Source organism: Cebus imitator, unplaced genomic scaffold (assembly GCF_001604975.1).
Source record: "Cebus imitator isolate Cc_AM_T3 unplaced genomic scaffold, Cebus_imitator-1.0 Scaffold707, whole genome shotgun sequence".
NCBI lineage: Eukaryota > Metazoa > Chordata > Mammalia > Primates > Cebidae > Cebus > Cebus imitator.
The window spans coordinates 99,646-115,740 of record NW_016108022.1 but is presented as its reverse complement, the minus strand read 5'-3'; the positions used below and the strand labels follow the sequence as shown (position 1 = coordinate 115,740).

The following is a 16,095-nucleotide window of genomic DNA, read 5'->3' as shown; positions in this document are numbered from 1 at the left end:
CTCAGATTCTTCACCTAGGACGTTATAGGTGGTCCTGCGCACACCAGTCAGCTTCTCAATGTCTCAGATTCTTTAGCTGGAATAAATACATCAAGAAAGCTGAGACATGTCCCCAGTGATCATGCAGTGTGACTAATAACCAAGTAACCAGGTATCCTCAATATATGCAGTTACTTTGATTTAGCAAAGTACACTAACACCTAATACTTCAACCACATGTCCTTAAAGCCTGGTGATTGATATCAAGCATTCTGGGGAAGGCCAAGCATTCTGGGGACTCATGAATTCCTGATATAGCATGCAAAACTGTCGGCGTAGCCACATGTGCCTTTCAGGGAAAATAAGCCACTGCTTTTTTTTTTTTTAAATCATGCTCAAGGATAATCCTCACCCCAAGATGTTAACAAGAAACAGTAAGTAAACTATTATCTCAGGACATTTTATTTCTAAACAAGATGATTAGGAAATCGTAAAATCCCTAAAAGTTATTCCAGTTATTTTCTCTCTCCCTCAGCCCTAAAACAGGGTAGTAGTTCTCCCAAACTGTTTTAATATCAAACATTGGTAATAACTTCAGAGCCTCAGTGTTGCAGACACCAGCTCCACTTTATGACTGCACGTGGTTCTAGGAAGGACTCCTGTGCCCTGCAGATGCTCACCCAGATGCCCCCTACAATACACAAAATTGCTTCAAATAAATGCCATTGATTCCACAGTGAGTAACAAGGTTTCTATAGCAAGTGTCCTGGAACTTTCAAGTAATGCATGAGAAACGGCGACTACACCTTTCCTGAAAGTGACTCTTGACTCTTAGACCAGGGCTGGCCCAGGGCCACTGCATCCACCAGGTCAGTTTCCAGCTGGCCCACGTCCGATGATGGGAGGCTGAGCTGAAGAAACCAGGATGTGAGCAGCTGAGGGGTGGGGAGTGCCCAGCTGACCTCTGGCATTTCTACCACCCGGCCAGCCTGGCCCCTCCTCTGGGCATGGAGGCGGCGGCAGCGTGGGGGGCCCTGTGATGCGGCTTCTCCCAGCATACCTAAAAGGTCCAGAATTGAGGCAAAACAACAAAGTATGGCTTCCTTTTTCATTAGAAACTTGAGTAAAACCAGATTTTCAAAAGACGTCAATGAGAGATATGCAAAAGCTAGAATTAGTTGAATACCAGCATTCCACTCCTATTGAACTAATGGAATATAGATCCCAACGGACAGTGGGTTCCAAGGAAACCACAGAGGCCCTGATGTCCAAGAGCTTCTGTTGTATTTTCTTATGCTAAAAAATGTAATTCTTCCCCTCCTTTTCTAAGAACACTCTAAAGATGTGGTCTGCCCGTTCTTAGAAATAATTGCTTCTCTCCCAGAGCTTACGTGTCTTCACAGTGATTGCAGACCACAGGTGGAATTTCAGGTGTGCTTGTTAGCAGTGAATGAGAGCTGGCAGCTCTGCTGCCTTTCTGTTTCCTTGGGTTTGGTTTGGTGGCTCAAGCTGCCCCGTGCACTAGAGGAAAGAGAAGTTGGTCAGGCACAACCAGGAGCACCGGGTGAAATGCAGGGCGCCCAGTTACATTTCCTTTTGTTTTGCCATTCATAAAAAAACAATGAATACATGGTTCTTTATGTATTCATTTTAATTTTAAAATATTAAATCAACAAATAAGAGTTGACTATATTCAAGGTGTGCAGGGTGATGGTTTGATATATACATTGTGTAATGATCACCACAAATTAATTAACACATCTGTCACCAGCCATAATTACCATGGTGGGGGGTGAGGATGCTGAAAATCTGCTGTCTCATCCCATTTGCAGTGGACAATACATGTTATTAGCTAGAGTCCCCACACTGCACATTAAGACTCAAACTCATTCAACCTATCACTGAAAGTTTGTGCCTTAGACCGACACCTCCTCGCTCCCTCCCTCCTCCCCTCACCCCAGGGATCCTGGCAGCCACCATTCTACTCTCTGCTTCTGTGAATTCCACTTTTCTAGATTCCACAGATGAGTGAGGCGGGCATTAGTATTCATCTTTCCATGCCTGACTTATTTCACTTAGGATGGGGTCCTCCAGTTTCACGCACTCTCGTTGCAAATGGCAGGGTTTCCCTCTTTTTTTTTTTTGAGACAGGGTCTTGTTCTGTCACCAGGCTCCAGGCTGGAGTGCAATGGTGCGATCTTGGCTCACTGCAAACTCCGCCTCCCAGGTTCAAGGAATTCTCCTGCCTCAGCCTCCCAAGTAGCTGGGACTACAGGCACGTGCCACCATGCCCAGCTAATTTTTGTATTTTTTAGTAGAGACGGGGTTTTACCATGTTGGCCAGGATGGTCTCGATCTCTTGACCTCATGATCCACCCGCCTCAGCCTCCCAAAGTGCTGGGATTACAGGCGTGAGCCACCGTGCCCGGCTGATTTCCCTCTTTTTTAAAGCTGCCTAATCTTCTGTTGCATGGCCGTACTGCATTTCACTTCTCATCCACTGAAGGACACTTGAGGTGCTTCACCCCAGGCTCTGGCTCACGATGCTGCCGTAGATGTGAGGGGACAGGTATCTCTTTGAGTTTCAGTTGTTTGGGCATTGACCTGCTTGGCAGGCAGAACTGCAGCTTCCCCGATTTTACATTCCCAGAGGGCTCTCATTTCTCCAGGTCCTCACCAACACGGCATTTCCTGGTTTGGTTTGGTTTTGCTTGTCTAATAGCCGACCTAATGGGTGTGCGATGGTATTTCATGTGGTTTGGATTTGCATTCTCCTAATGATTAGTGATGTTGATTACATTTCCATGTGCTTATTGGCATTAGCACATCTTCCCTGGAGAAATGTCTGTTGAAGTCCTGTGTCTTCCACTGAATTTCAGATAAACCATAAGTAAGGTCTTTTAAGTATATATGCGTGTATGTCTGTGTGTATATATGTGTGTGTGTGTGTGTATATATATTATATTATATTTATATGAATATATATTTATATATAAATACATTTTTATTTGTAAATATTTATATATGGTGTGTATGTATGTATATATAAATATTATGTATATAAACACACACACAAAAAAAGTGTGTGTCTCACACAATATTAGAAATGTCTACATACTAAAAATTATCTATTGTTTATCTAAAACTCAATTTTAATGGATGTCCTGAATTTTTATTTGATAAATTTAGCAACATCAGAAAGTAAAAACTTTCATAGATCTAGAACAATCCTTAAATGTCTTATAATTTTGCTAAGGTAAAGTTTGAAACAGTTTAGTGCATTTTTGTGTTTGGTTTGTAGCCCTACTTTATTAAAAAATGTAATTTCATTTTGAGATCCTCCAGACTAAATCATTTGAGCTTCACACTCTTTGTGTAACATTATTGGACTCCCTTAATGAAATTATAACTCAAGCAAGATATTTCATTCTCTTGTAGTAAATTAGCTTGGGCTGCGAGGGTTTAGGAGGGCAAACCCTTCCCTGGTTTATTTTTGTTTGGGAGAACAAAGAAGGCACAGGCAATTTTATATTTGAGTTATTTATTGTTCTCTCTGTTGCCCATCCCTACTGAAAACAACAGCTGTTAACGGGCTCCTGAATGAATTTCACTGTGAACTCTCCTGGCCTCTGGAAATCTTGGCTAGGGAGAAAACAGGCTCAGGCTCAAAAGAAAAAGAGCCAGTTTCAGGCTGGGTCTGGACACCTGACGGCCAAGGGCAAAGAAACCAGCAGTTCATGTTTTCTTGAGAAATCGCACTTGGGGCAGGTACACAGTGCCACAGTGAGGCACCTGCAGAGAGCTGTCCTTATTACAGTTTGATGTAAACTCAGTGACCTGCTGGGAAATCCCGCCCAAGGGTGTCCACAGCTTCCAAAGGAGAGGGAAGGATCCCGCGTAGCAAAGCAGCCAATGCCACAGCCAGTGCCCTGGACCCCAGGAAATGGCTCTATGGCGCTCTGCACTGTGTTGGATGAGTGACGCTGCTATTTCCGCCTGCGGCGTCTTAACCAGTGTGGTCCAGGTTCCTAAGGGCACACAGCAAACCGCGCGCACTGGAGGGTGCCTGGGAGTGAGGGGCTGTCTTTGCCGTGTCTCTGTTGGAGCCTTCTCTGCAGGGCAGTGAGTTCTGAGTGCAGCGGTTTAATTTAGGGGTGGAAATCTCCAAGATAAGGAACTTTTCTTTGGATCCCTTTATCAGTCATTTTTATTTCTGTCGATCATACCTCAAATGCACCATTTCTTAATCTCCCTGTTGAGGAAGTAAATCGCTGAGACCGTGAGAGTGGAAAAGCATGTTTTGTTAGTGAGGAGCAGCAGTCCTGGTGGGATCTGCTTCCACAGCCATGCTGCACTGAGTGGTGGGACCCAGGAGGCAGGGCCTGCTTGGCCTTTGCTCACCGGCCACAGGCTTCAGGCATCAAGGACGCTTGGCCATTTCCGGAATTACTGTGCATGCTCTGCTCACGTGGCGAGCTCCTCCTCCCCTCCTCTGCTTCTACCAAACGCCCGCTAAGTGACAAGTCCTTTATTTTGAATGCATGTCAAGTCCAGAAAGCAAATTCTGCACTCACAGGGAAGGATAATCTTGGCTTTATTTGCACCATTCTCTTTTAATTGTGAGATTGTTTTACGTGTCTTAGTTCATCTCTGTGACATGATCTTGACAGAAGGCTCTGCCCTACCCAGGACCTTGTAAACAGATGCAAGGTCGTCACCCTGGAGACAGCTGCTTAAAGTTTTAATGGATGTAGGCAAGATGAAGGGAGACACCAGAATTAGGGAGAAAGAAGGAAGTCGTAGAGTTTTAAATTAAGTGGAGAGAGGAATTTGATAAAACGCTGTCAGATAGTAAAAGAATGAATCAGAATGAAATGGCTGAAACCGAAGTGACCTCTCCGCCTCCCTTGTCCAGCCTTCAGTAATAACAATTTATAAAATCACTGAGTTTTTCTGAAGCTCCATGTCAAAAGTGCATTTCCTGTTCTTTTCTTTCCAGATAAAGTAAGCATACTGTCAACCTTCCTCGCTCCCTTCAAGCACCTGAGTCCTGGCACCACAAACACAGAGGATGAAGACACCCTAAGTAAGCGGCTTCCCTTCCCCAAAGTAGACAAAGGCCCCTGTGTCATGTGTGCAGGGATTCCCCTGCTGTCCCCAAAACCTGAGATACCTGGAGTCATCTGGGGGCTCTGTTTGGCCTTACCTGGAGAGACGGTAGACAGTATCTGCTTTCATTCTGCCACAGAGTGCCATCTTCTCCCGCAGTCCCACCCACACCTGCAGTTCTGTCCTCATCTGTGGTCCCCTTCTCATTTGAGGTCCTGTCCTCACCCAGAATCCCATCTCCACCTACAATCCTGTCTTCATCTGAGGTCCTGTCATTACCTGGGGTCCTGCTGTAACCTGCAGTCCCATCCTCACCTGGAATCAGCCTCACCTGGCATTCCTTCCTTACCTAAAGGGCAGGAAAATGTCAGTAAAGTCTGTGGGACTGAGAACCCCAGGGATTCCAAGAAATTAACCAGTTTTCTTGGGCTATTTTCTCCTCTCCTTCCTTTGTTTTTCCTTCCAAACCGGAAAGAACAATAGTCACGGTGTCTTAGAACACAGGTTGTACACGTATTTAACAAACAAAAGGCTGGATGGGAGGCTTCCTGTGCAAACATTTCTGGTGCAGGAAACTGAAAAGGGCCCAGGCAGTGTCCTCAGCATGGCACAGGTTGGTTTAGGAAAAGGATCTGAGTGGTGTCTCAGAGGCAGACAGCGAGGGTGGGCATCCAGGAGTGTGTGGCTGCAGGAGCTGGCCTCTGGTTCGCAGTAAATTGTGTGGCATTTAACAGAGGACGACACATTCCACATCATGTGGACAGCTCCTCAGATTTTACCACCGCCTGGCAGTTGGCTCCTTTTTCAACCAGGAAGAGGTCAGCACACGCCTGTTGCCATGGGACAGGAGGAGGCAAGGTGCCCTGGGTGGCTGCAGTGGGAGGATCTGCAGGGGATGCTGTGCACCTTGCCATCCACCTGGGAAACACAGGCCCTGCCCAGCCCAATAATCATTAACTGCATTGGAAATAGAGGTCGTTCCGTAAAAGCACATCACAGCCTTTGAGGGTTAGGACCAGAGTGAAGGTCAATGCCTTCTCTTGGACCCCTTCTCTTCCAGACGTGGAAGGAGGGAAGTAGGAGGAAGGTGATCCAGCTCGAGAGGGCTCAGCCCAGACTCTGTACTCCCTCCCCAGCTCCCTCCTCACTTGAGTCTCGACTCAAGTGAAGCTTTGACACAGGTCATTTCTGTTCTCTGGTGAGCCAAAATGGAAAATTTCCAGATGAGTCCATTTATTGATCACTACTTCCGAAATCCGGGATAGAGAAAGTAAAAGCACACAACAGACCTGTATATGTGTGCATACACACACACACACCAGGAGCACACACAAACCCCAGGGCACACATGCACACACATGCACACCCCAGGAGTGCACAGATACACATGCAAACACACACCCCGGGAGCACACACACACACACCCCAGGAGTGCACACACACATGCACACACACCCCAGGAGTGCACATACACACACCCCAGGAGTGCACAAATACACATGCAAACACACACCCCAGGAGCACACACACACACACCCCAGGAGTGCACACACACATGCACACACACCCCAGGAGTGCACAAATACACATGCAAACACACACCCCAGGAGTACACACACACACACCTCGGGAGTGCACACACACATGCACACACACCCCAGGAGTGCACATACCCAGGGGTACGCACATACACACCCCCCCCCCAAGCTGAGCCTGAATGTGGACAGACGTACCTGGAAACATGTGGAAGGGAAGTCACTGTCTCCTCCTCCTCCACACCTGGAGCTGCTGGGATCCTGCCTGGAGCTGGTCTCCCTCAGGAGAAAAAGAAATGAAGCCTCAGCAAGGGCCAGAGGATGTTTGGGGCACGGAGCGAATGTTTTATAACTTACAGAGCACAGCGGCTGCCTTTCTGTAGCAGCCAGAGGCCAAGACCTGGAGAAGTAAACTGCCTGGCTGCATGGGGAAGTTACTGAGATTCCTGAGAGATGGACATACCCACCCCACGCAGGAGCTTCTCCTCCCCCTGCCCCTTCCTTAAGAACCCCGACACTGGGCAGTTAGGAGAAGAGGGGGCCTGAGGAGGCCAAGACTTTCTGGAAGCCTCAGGCTCTGTCCTGGCAGCCAAGCTGCCTTGGGCTGTGAGCATTAGCTCCCAGAGCCTTCCGCTAATGGGCAGAAACTTAGAGCTAACGATAACTTTACATTATTTACAATAGTTACAACGAGAGCTACAGTGCTCTCCAGACGCTTGAGAAGCCTCCTTTTCAACCAGTGAACTAGTTGCCCCCCTTTGTGCAGATGCAGCTTATTTTAGTTATTTTCATAGATTGTTCAAAGACAAATGTACAAATGAATCCACCTTCCCTTCACAGCTCCCGCAGCATGCACTGCCAGTGCAGCCTTATCCAATTGCAATCCAGACGCACTGGAAGGTAGAGAAAGGTGTGTAGGGGGGTGTGTGTGTGTGTGTGTGTGTGTGTGTCTGTGTGTGTGTGTGGCATGTGTGGTGTGTGTACATGTGTGTGGCATGTGTGAGTTCATGTATACATGTGTCATGGGTGTATGTGTGCATGTGTGGTGTGTATGTGTGTGTGCATGTGGCATGTGTGGTGTATGTATATGTGTGTGCCATGTGTGAGTTCATGTATACATGTGTCATGGGTGTATGTGTGCATGTGTGGTGTGTATGTGTGTGTGCATGTGGCATGTGTGGTGTGTGTACATGTGTTTGGTATGTGTGAGTTCATGTATACATGTGTCATGGGTGTATGTGTGCATGTGTGGTGTATGTGTATGTGTGTGTGCGGCATGTGTGGTGTCTGTACCTGTGTGTGGCATGTGTGAGTTCATGTATACATGTGTCATGGGTGTATGTGTGCATGTGTGGTGTATGTGTGTGCGGCATGTGTGGTGTGTGTACATGTGTGTGGCATGTGTGAGTTCATGTATACATGTGTCATGGGTGTGTGTGTGTGGTGTGTGCACAGGTGTGCGTGTGCGGCATGTGGTGTATGTGTGTGCCATGTGTGAGTTCATGTATACATGTGTCATGGGTGTATGTGTGCATGTGTGGTGTGTGTGGCATGTGTGGTGTGTGTACATGTGTGTGGTATGTGTGAGTTCATGAATACATGTGTCATGGGTGTATGTGTGTGTGGTGTGTGTGGTGTGTGCACAGGTGTGCGTGTGCGGCATGTGTGGTGTGTGTGTGTGCCATGTGTGAGTTCATGTATACATGTGTCATGGGTGTATGTGTGCATGTGTGGTGTATGTGTGTGCAGCATGTGTGGTGTGTGTACATGTGTGTGGTATGTGTGAGTTCATGTATACATGTGTCATGGGTGTCTGTGTGCGTGTGTGGTGTGTGTACTGTGTGCACAGGTGTGCGTGTGTAGCATGTGTGGTGTGTGTACATGTGTGTACCATGTGTGAGTTCATGTATACATGTGTCATGGGTGTATGTGTGCGTGTGTGCTGTGTGTGTGGTGTGTGCACAGGTAGGCATCCGTGTGTGGCATGTGTGGTGTGTGCACATGTGTGGCATGTGTGGGTTCACGTGCATGTGTGTCATATAAGTATGTGTGTGTGGTGTTTGCGTATGTGTGCATGTGTGGGGTGTGTGGATATATATGGCGTGTGTCTGTGCACGTGTGCATACACATATGTGAGGAGTAAGGGTGTAGTAGGAGCACACATGACCTTGCCCTGCCGCCTCCAGTCTTCGCATTTCGCACCCTGTGAGTCTGTGTGTCTGGGGGCCCCAACATGAGCACAGTTCCCATCCCACCATGGCGTGGATTCCACCTTTTGGCTTCCCTGTGGATGCCAGAACCTCACAGAACCATGGCTTTTGTCTGTGGCCAAATGCCCTCATCTATGGGCGCTTGGTGGGGGACAGACTCGCTGGGCACACACCATGCCCTGTACCTGCAGCAAGTGGGCCAGGAGCCACAGGGAGAAGCCCGTCACCCAGAAGCTGGTCTGGGCTGAGTGGACCGAGCAACTCCATGTTTCTCAGTCATGTCTGCCTGGGGCAGTTCACTCTGAGGAGCTTTCTTTTCCAACACTGAGAAGCCATGAGTGCCTGCCATCTGTCCTCTGTCACCTCTCTAATGACCACTGCTCAGAGGTTGGGATCCAACCCAATTCTTTGGGGAACAGCTGAGCCCATGGCTGCCCAGAACAAAGGCAGCTCTGGGCCCTGGAGCTGTGCTGGAAAGGGGTCTCCTGACAGCCACACCTGCTCCTTCCTGAGTCCCAACACCCCAGGCCCAGCCCCGTAGGGTCCCGTGTGACGAGCCTTTGAAGGAGGCCCTTCTGCAGCTACCCAGCCTGCCAGTAACAACTCTGCAAATGCCAGGAGCCACTGCCTCCCACCCCCAGGCCCAGCCTCCCTCCTGCTGCTTCCAGACCCTCTGCTGCGCCCTGGAGAACCCCGGCACCTGCCTTCCCATCGCTAAGCCAGGCTTCATGTAGGGAAAGGGCTGCTGGGCCGCAGAATAACCTTCACCAGGAACAACATTATCTCTTCCAATGTAGCGTGGCATGCCGCCTGGCTGGCTCCCAGGAGCCCGTCTGACCCACAGACACGCAGCATCATTATTAGTGATGCGTGTGGTCCCAATGATGCCATGCAGGGGAAGCCGGGCGTGCATAACGGCCCAGCAGAGGACGAGCAGCAGGAGCCAGAGGAGAGGGCGCCTGAGCTCTGCAGCCAACGCAGCCCTGCACACGGCGGGTGGAGGGCGGCCAGACCCACCAGCCCCGGCCCCACCTGCTCTCCACCAGCTAGGACATCCGGCTTTGCACAGCCAAAAGAATAGCTTTCACTTGGAAAGCAAAAGTTTCACCACAGTCATGACAATGTAAATGTTGGCCTTTCTCCCTAAATTGCTGTCCTTTAGTGCATTAAAACTTGAAAGTTAGCAACACATTTACAGACACCTTGTATCAGCCCAGCATCACACTCACAGACGCCCCGTGTCAGCCCGGCACCACACTCACAGACACGCCGTGTCAGCCCGGCACCACACTCACAGACGCCCCGTGTCACAGCACCACACTCACAGACGCCCCGTGTCACAGCACCACACTCACAGACGCCCCCTGTCACAGCACCACACTCACAGACGCCCCGTGTCAGCCCGGCACCACACTCACAGACGCGCCGTGTCAGCCCGGCATCACACTCACAGACGCCCCGTGTCACAGCACCACACTCACAGACGCCCCGTGTCACAGCACCACACTCACAGACGCCCCGTGTCAGCCCGGCACCACACTCACAGACGCGCCGTGTCAGCCCGGCACCACACTCACAGACGCCCCATGTCAGCCCGGCACCACACTCACAGACGCCCCGTGTCACAGCACCACACTCACAGACGCCCCGTGTCACAGCACCACACTCACAGACACCCTGTGTCAGCCCGGCACCACACTCACAGACGCCCCGTGTCAGCCCGGCACCACACTCACAGACGCCCCGTGTCAGCCCGGCACCACACTCACAGACGNTCAGCCCGGCACCACACTCACAGACGCCCCGTGTCAGCCCGGCACCACACTCACAGACGCCCGGTGTCAGCCCGGCACCACACTCACAGACGCCCGGTGTCAGCCCGGCACCACACTCACAGATGCCCCGTGTCACAGCACCACACTCACAGACGCCCCGTGTCAGCCCGGCGTCACACTCACAGACACTTTGTATCAAACAAGGTCACATGTAGATGAGGCTTAAGAGGATGCCCTTGAGAGAAGCAGATGGAAATCATTTCATTTTGCATTTTCCCATGCAGATGCCTCCCCGAGCTTTCAAATTGCTCATGATCATCCTATTACTGTGGCTTGTGGTATTTATCTAATAGTTCCAAATTATTTGCCTGCTTTTCTCTAATTTCTACAGTGGAAGGACACATGCAGCTCTCTGAAAACCTGGTGCTGCCCACAAAGACCTCAGGGAAGCCACAGTTCACAGATGCCTCATATTCTAAAAGGTCTCTAGGATGAGGTGCTTGGCTGGGGTGCAGAGGCAGGAGGACATGCCAGGGTGTAGGCAGCCACCCACGGAGTCTCGCTAGGTGTGGGTTTCAATAGGAAAGGTGTGTGGAGTCCACATCCGGAATTTTCCTGGGAGAAGTGTGGTGTGAGCCCCATTGATGGGCAACAGGTCCGGGAGCTACCCTGTTCCCCCAGGGCCACCATGCCATTTTGCTCTCTGCCCAGCTCCCCTAGCATTCCCCACAGGGTTGATGTATGTGTACACATCAACACATACATGCACCCACACAAGCACACAGGCACGTGCACACATGCACAATTGCACGTGCACACACGTGCACATGCACAATTACATGTGCACACACATGCACATGCACGCACATGCACACCCACCCACACACATAGGCATGTGCGCACGTGCACATGCACACACATGCACACGTTCAGGCACACACTGGTACGCGCACTGGTATGTTACACACTCAGGCACTGTTTACCAGCTGGAGCCCTCCAGGGGTTGGTAAGAATCAGTTTCCAGTCTAAGTGACTCTGAGGAGGAGCCTTAACCAACAAGGGGTGTGTGTGTGTGTGTGTGTGTGTGTGTGTGTGTGTGTGTGTGTGTGTGTGTGTGTGTGTGTGTGTGTGTGTGTGTGTGTGTGTCAGAGACAGACACAGAGGCACAGAGACTGAGAGAGACACAGAGAGAGAGAGGCACAGAGACAGAGGGTAGTACTCTCCTCTTTTCTGCCCTTTTTCTCAGAACTGCTTTGGCTAGGCAGGGGTCTGTTTGGGTTCCATATGAACTTTAGGATTATTTTTTCTAATTCTGTGAAAAATAACTTTGGCAATTTGACAGGGGGGTTGCATTGAATCTGCTGAGTGTTTGGGGCACTATGGACGTTTCAGCAATATTGGCTCTTGGAATCCATGAACGGGATGGTTTTCCATCTGTCGTGTCTACAATTTCTTTATCCGTGTTTTGTAGCCATCGTTCATCTCCTTTGTTAAATGCTAACCCTTTCTAAGACCCCTGGTGTGCGGCTGACATAGCAAGTGGCGCCCCGCTGCCCTGGCATAAGCACACGAGCTCCTTGCAGAGCTGCTCCCAGCTCTAATATACCATGAGTGTGTGATTGTGACTGGCTAGAATAATAATTATTTGGGATAATAAACTTCAGAGTGGACTAAAGGAGTCACCAATTCTTATATTCTATTGTGAACTGTCCATTTGAATTGTTCCAAATGTAAACATGCATTTTCCGAATCACATCGTTTTTATAATGCCAACCCCTCAAACCTCATGGTCCCAAATTCCTGGCACCAGCCTGGGAGTGGGCCCCACACCTCCCTCTTCACACCCTCAAAAGGTGTTGGAGGCCGACAGTGTCTTTTGTGGTCATGATTAACTATCATCACAAAAACAAAGGATGTATTCTGAGGGCCTGCAACATTTGATTGGTCATGCCAAAACTTTTTTAAATTTTCATTTCATTTTATTTTAGGCTTCGGGTTACCTGTGCATGTTTGTCCCGTGGCTATACTGCACCCCGGTGGGGATTTGGCTGCTAGTGTACCCATTGTGCTGACAGCTTATTTTTCAAGCCTGACCCCTCTCCTGCTCCCCCTGCTTCTCAGGTGCTCAGTGTCTGCTGTTTTCGTCTTGTGTCCATGTGTACCCATTGTTTAGCTCCCACTCATAAGTGAAAACATGCAGCTGCTTTTCTGTTTCTGAGTTCATTCATTTAGGATAATGGCCTGCAGCTCCATTCACACTGCTGCAAGGGACGTAATTGTACCCTTTTTCATGGATACATAGTACTCCGTGGCGTATATGTACTGCATTTCTTTATCCATCCACTGTTGATGGACATTTAGGTTGCTTCCATGTCCTTGCTGTTGTCAGTAGTGCTGCGGTACACATTCATGTACACTTGTCCTTTTAACATAATGATTTCTCCCTTTGGGTAGATGCCCAGCAGTACAATTGCTGGGTCAAATACTGGTTCTATTCTTAGTTCCTTGAGAAATCTGTATACTATTTTCCATAGAAGTTGAATTAATTTACCTTTCCACAAACAATACACAAGCATCCCCTTTTCTCTGCATCCACACAAACATCTTGGGTTTTTTTGACTTTTTAATAATAGCCATTCTGACTGGGGTAAGATGATATCTCAATATGATTTTAATTTGCATTTCTCTGATGATGTTGAGCATTTTTTTTTCATATGCTTGTTGGCTGCTTGTAGTTTTTCTTTTGAGAAATGTCCGTTCATGCCCTTTGCCCAATTTTTTGTGAAGTTGTTTGGTTTTTTCTTGCTAAGTTGTTTGAATTCCATGTAGATTCTGGATATTAGTCCTTTGTCAGAGGCATAATTTGCAAATATTTTGTCCCATTTTGTAGGTCGTCTGCCCACTCTTTGCATGTGTAAGTGTGTGTGTGTGTGTGTTGTATAGTGTGTGTGTGTATGCTGTGTAGAAGCTTGTTAGTTTAATTAAGTCCACTTTGTCTATTTCTGGGTTTGTGCATTTCCTTTTGGATTCTTCATCATCAATCTTTCACCTGGGTCAATGTCCAGAAGTTTTTCCTAGGTTTTCTTCCAGGATATTTATAGTTTCAGGCCTTGTGCTTAAGTCTTTAATCCATCCTTGAATTAATCTTTGTATATGGTGAGAGAAAGGGGTCCAGTTTCATTCTTCTGCATATGGCTAACCAATTTTCCCAGCACCATTTATTGACTAGGATGTCCTTTCCCCACTGTCAGCTTTGTTGAGAATCAGATGGCTGCAGGTGTTCCACTTTCTTTGTGGGCTCTCTACTCTGTTCCATTGGTCTATGTGTTTGTATCAACACCATCCTATTGCTGCAATAGACTTGTAGTATAATTTAAAGTCAGGCAGTGGGTCGCATCTGGATCTGATCTTTTTCTCAGGACTGCTTTGGTTATTCAGGCTCCTTTTTGATTCCATACGAACTTCAGGATTGTTTTCTGTAATTCTGTGAAAAATGATGTTGGAACTTGATAGAGATTGCATTGAATCTGCTGAGTGTTTGGGGCAATATGGACATTTTAGAAATATTGATTCTTCCAATCCATGAACATGGGATGGTTTTCCATTTATTTGTGTCTTCTACAATTTCTTTCATCAGTGTATTCTGTAGCTCTCCTTGCAGCTCTCATCTCCTTGGTTAAATGTATTCCTAGGTATTTTATTTTTGTATGTGCGGCTATTGTAAATGATTGAGCTATTCATGTAGCTCTCAGCTTAAACATTATTAATATATAGAAATGCTACTAATTTTTGTACATTTATTTTGTATCCTGAAACTTTACCAAAGCCACTTACCAAGGGTCTGGGAATCTTTTAGAGGAGTCTTTAGGATTTCCTAGGTATACATACATTTATGTCATCAGGGAGCAGAGATAGTTTCGCTTCCTCTTTCCCAGTTTGGATGTCTTTTATTTCTTTCTCTTGCCCGATTGCTTTGGTTAGGACTTCCAATACTATTTTAATCGGAAGTGGTGAGAATGGACATCTTGTTCCAGCCGTTAGAGAAATGCTTCCAACTTTTCCCCATTGAGTATGGCATTGGCTGTAGGTTTGTTATAGATGACTCTTATTATTTTGAGATATGTGTCTTCAGTGCCTAGTCTGTTTGATGGTTTTTATCGTGAAGAAATGTTGGATTTTATCAAATGCCTTTTATACGTCTGTTGAGATGATCATGTGGTTTTTGTTTTTAGTTTCTGTTTGTGTGGTAAAACACACTTACGGATTTGTAGATGCTGAATCATCCTTGCGTCTCTAGAATAAAACCCACTTGATCATGATGAATCATCTTTTTGATGTGTTGCTGAAATCCCACATGCTGAGTGTCTGACACATTTGACAGATCATGCTAAAACTTCTACACGCACCGTCTCCATTGATCCAACGAGGCCCATGTGGTAGTTTCCATGTATGAACTGCGTGATGGCCCAGGTCATACTGCCAGCGCCCGGCCGCTGGAATCCACCTCTGTGCCCCAGAGGCAATGAGCCCATTCACCAATCTGTGCCATGAGCTTTGGAGACAGCTTCCCGAGAGAAGACAGGGACGACAGACAAAAGTGGGGACCAGGGGAAAGCTCAGCGTGCCTGCTCTGGGGGTCAAAGACAGAGGGGGTGACCCAGAGGGCAGGCAGCAAGGACAGAGCTGCCCATCCAGTGGGCTAATCAGGCTTTACGAGCCTAACCAAAGTCAGACTGACTTTTTAAACTGTATTTTATTGTGTATGTTTCAGGTGTACACCCCGATGTTTTTTACACTTATACTTAGTAGTTACCACAGTTGGGCAGATGAACGCCCACACCTTCCACTGCCTTTCCTGTGGGAACAGTCACTGCCATCTTCCCTGCTGGCCAGTGGAAACACCTAGACTCAGGGTGCACAGAGAAAGAGTGGGGGTTTGGGACACAACCCAGGGGCTAGCTTCCACGAGGCAGCACAGAGGGGAGGCAGAGAGTCCCCCAGCTCCCTGCCTCACCCCAGGCTGTGGCCAGTTGAGTAGAGACCCCGGTGAGGGCAGGAATTGGGCTCTGAGACCAACAGCAGCTTTGCGTCAACAGTAGCTTTCCAAGTCTCGACGTCGAGGCAGGGGCTTTTCTGGTCTCCTGGCTTTTTATCTGTAGGTTGTTATATAGGATAACTGAGCATGAGAAAGCCGTTCATTACATGGAGAAAAAAATGAGAATAATGTCCTGGGTCAGGGAGGGGAGTGTAACATATTTAATACCTTTGGTGTAGAAGGAAAAAAACGTTAATTTGTAAAATCAGCGTCAAAGCCGTGAGTGGTTCACATGCAGTCACTACAGCAAGAGGCCAGCAGGGGCCAGCACGTGGGCCTGAGCACCTCCGTCTTCCAGCAGCCTCAGAGCCCAGAGTACCATTCCCTGAGGGCCAGCTCCCACCCCTGCCCAGCCTGGCCCCATGACTGTCACAGGGTCACAGGTCACAGGG

General features: G+C 48.2%; 1 protein-coding gene across 1 annotated transcript in view; it reads left to right on the top strand.

Annotated features, from left to right (window-relative positions):
* Positions 1 to 16,095, top strand: part of LOC108296365 (double-stranded RNA-specific editase B2) — a 407,953-nt gene that overhangs the window by 299,798 nt on the left and 92,060 nt on the right. The window contains exon 2 of the mRNA XM_017518833.2: positions 4,979 to 5,065. Coding sequence (XP_017374322.1) covers positions 4,979 to 5,065 — 87 coding nt within the window. The remainder of the gene's footprint in view (positions 1 to 4,978; positions 5,066 to 16,095) is intronic.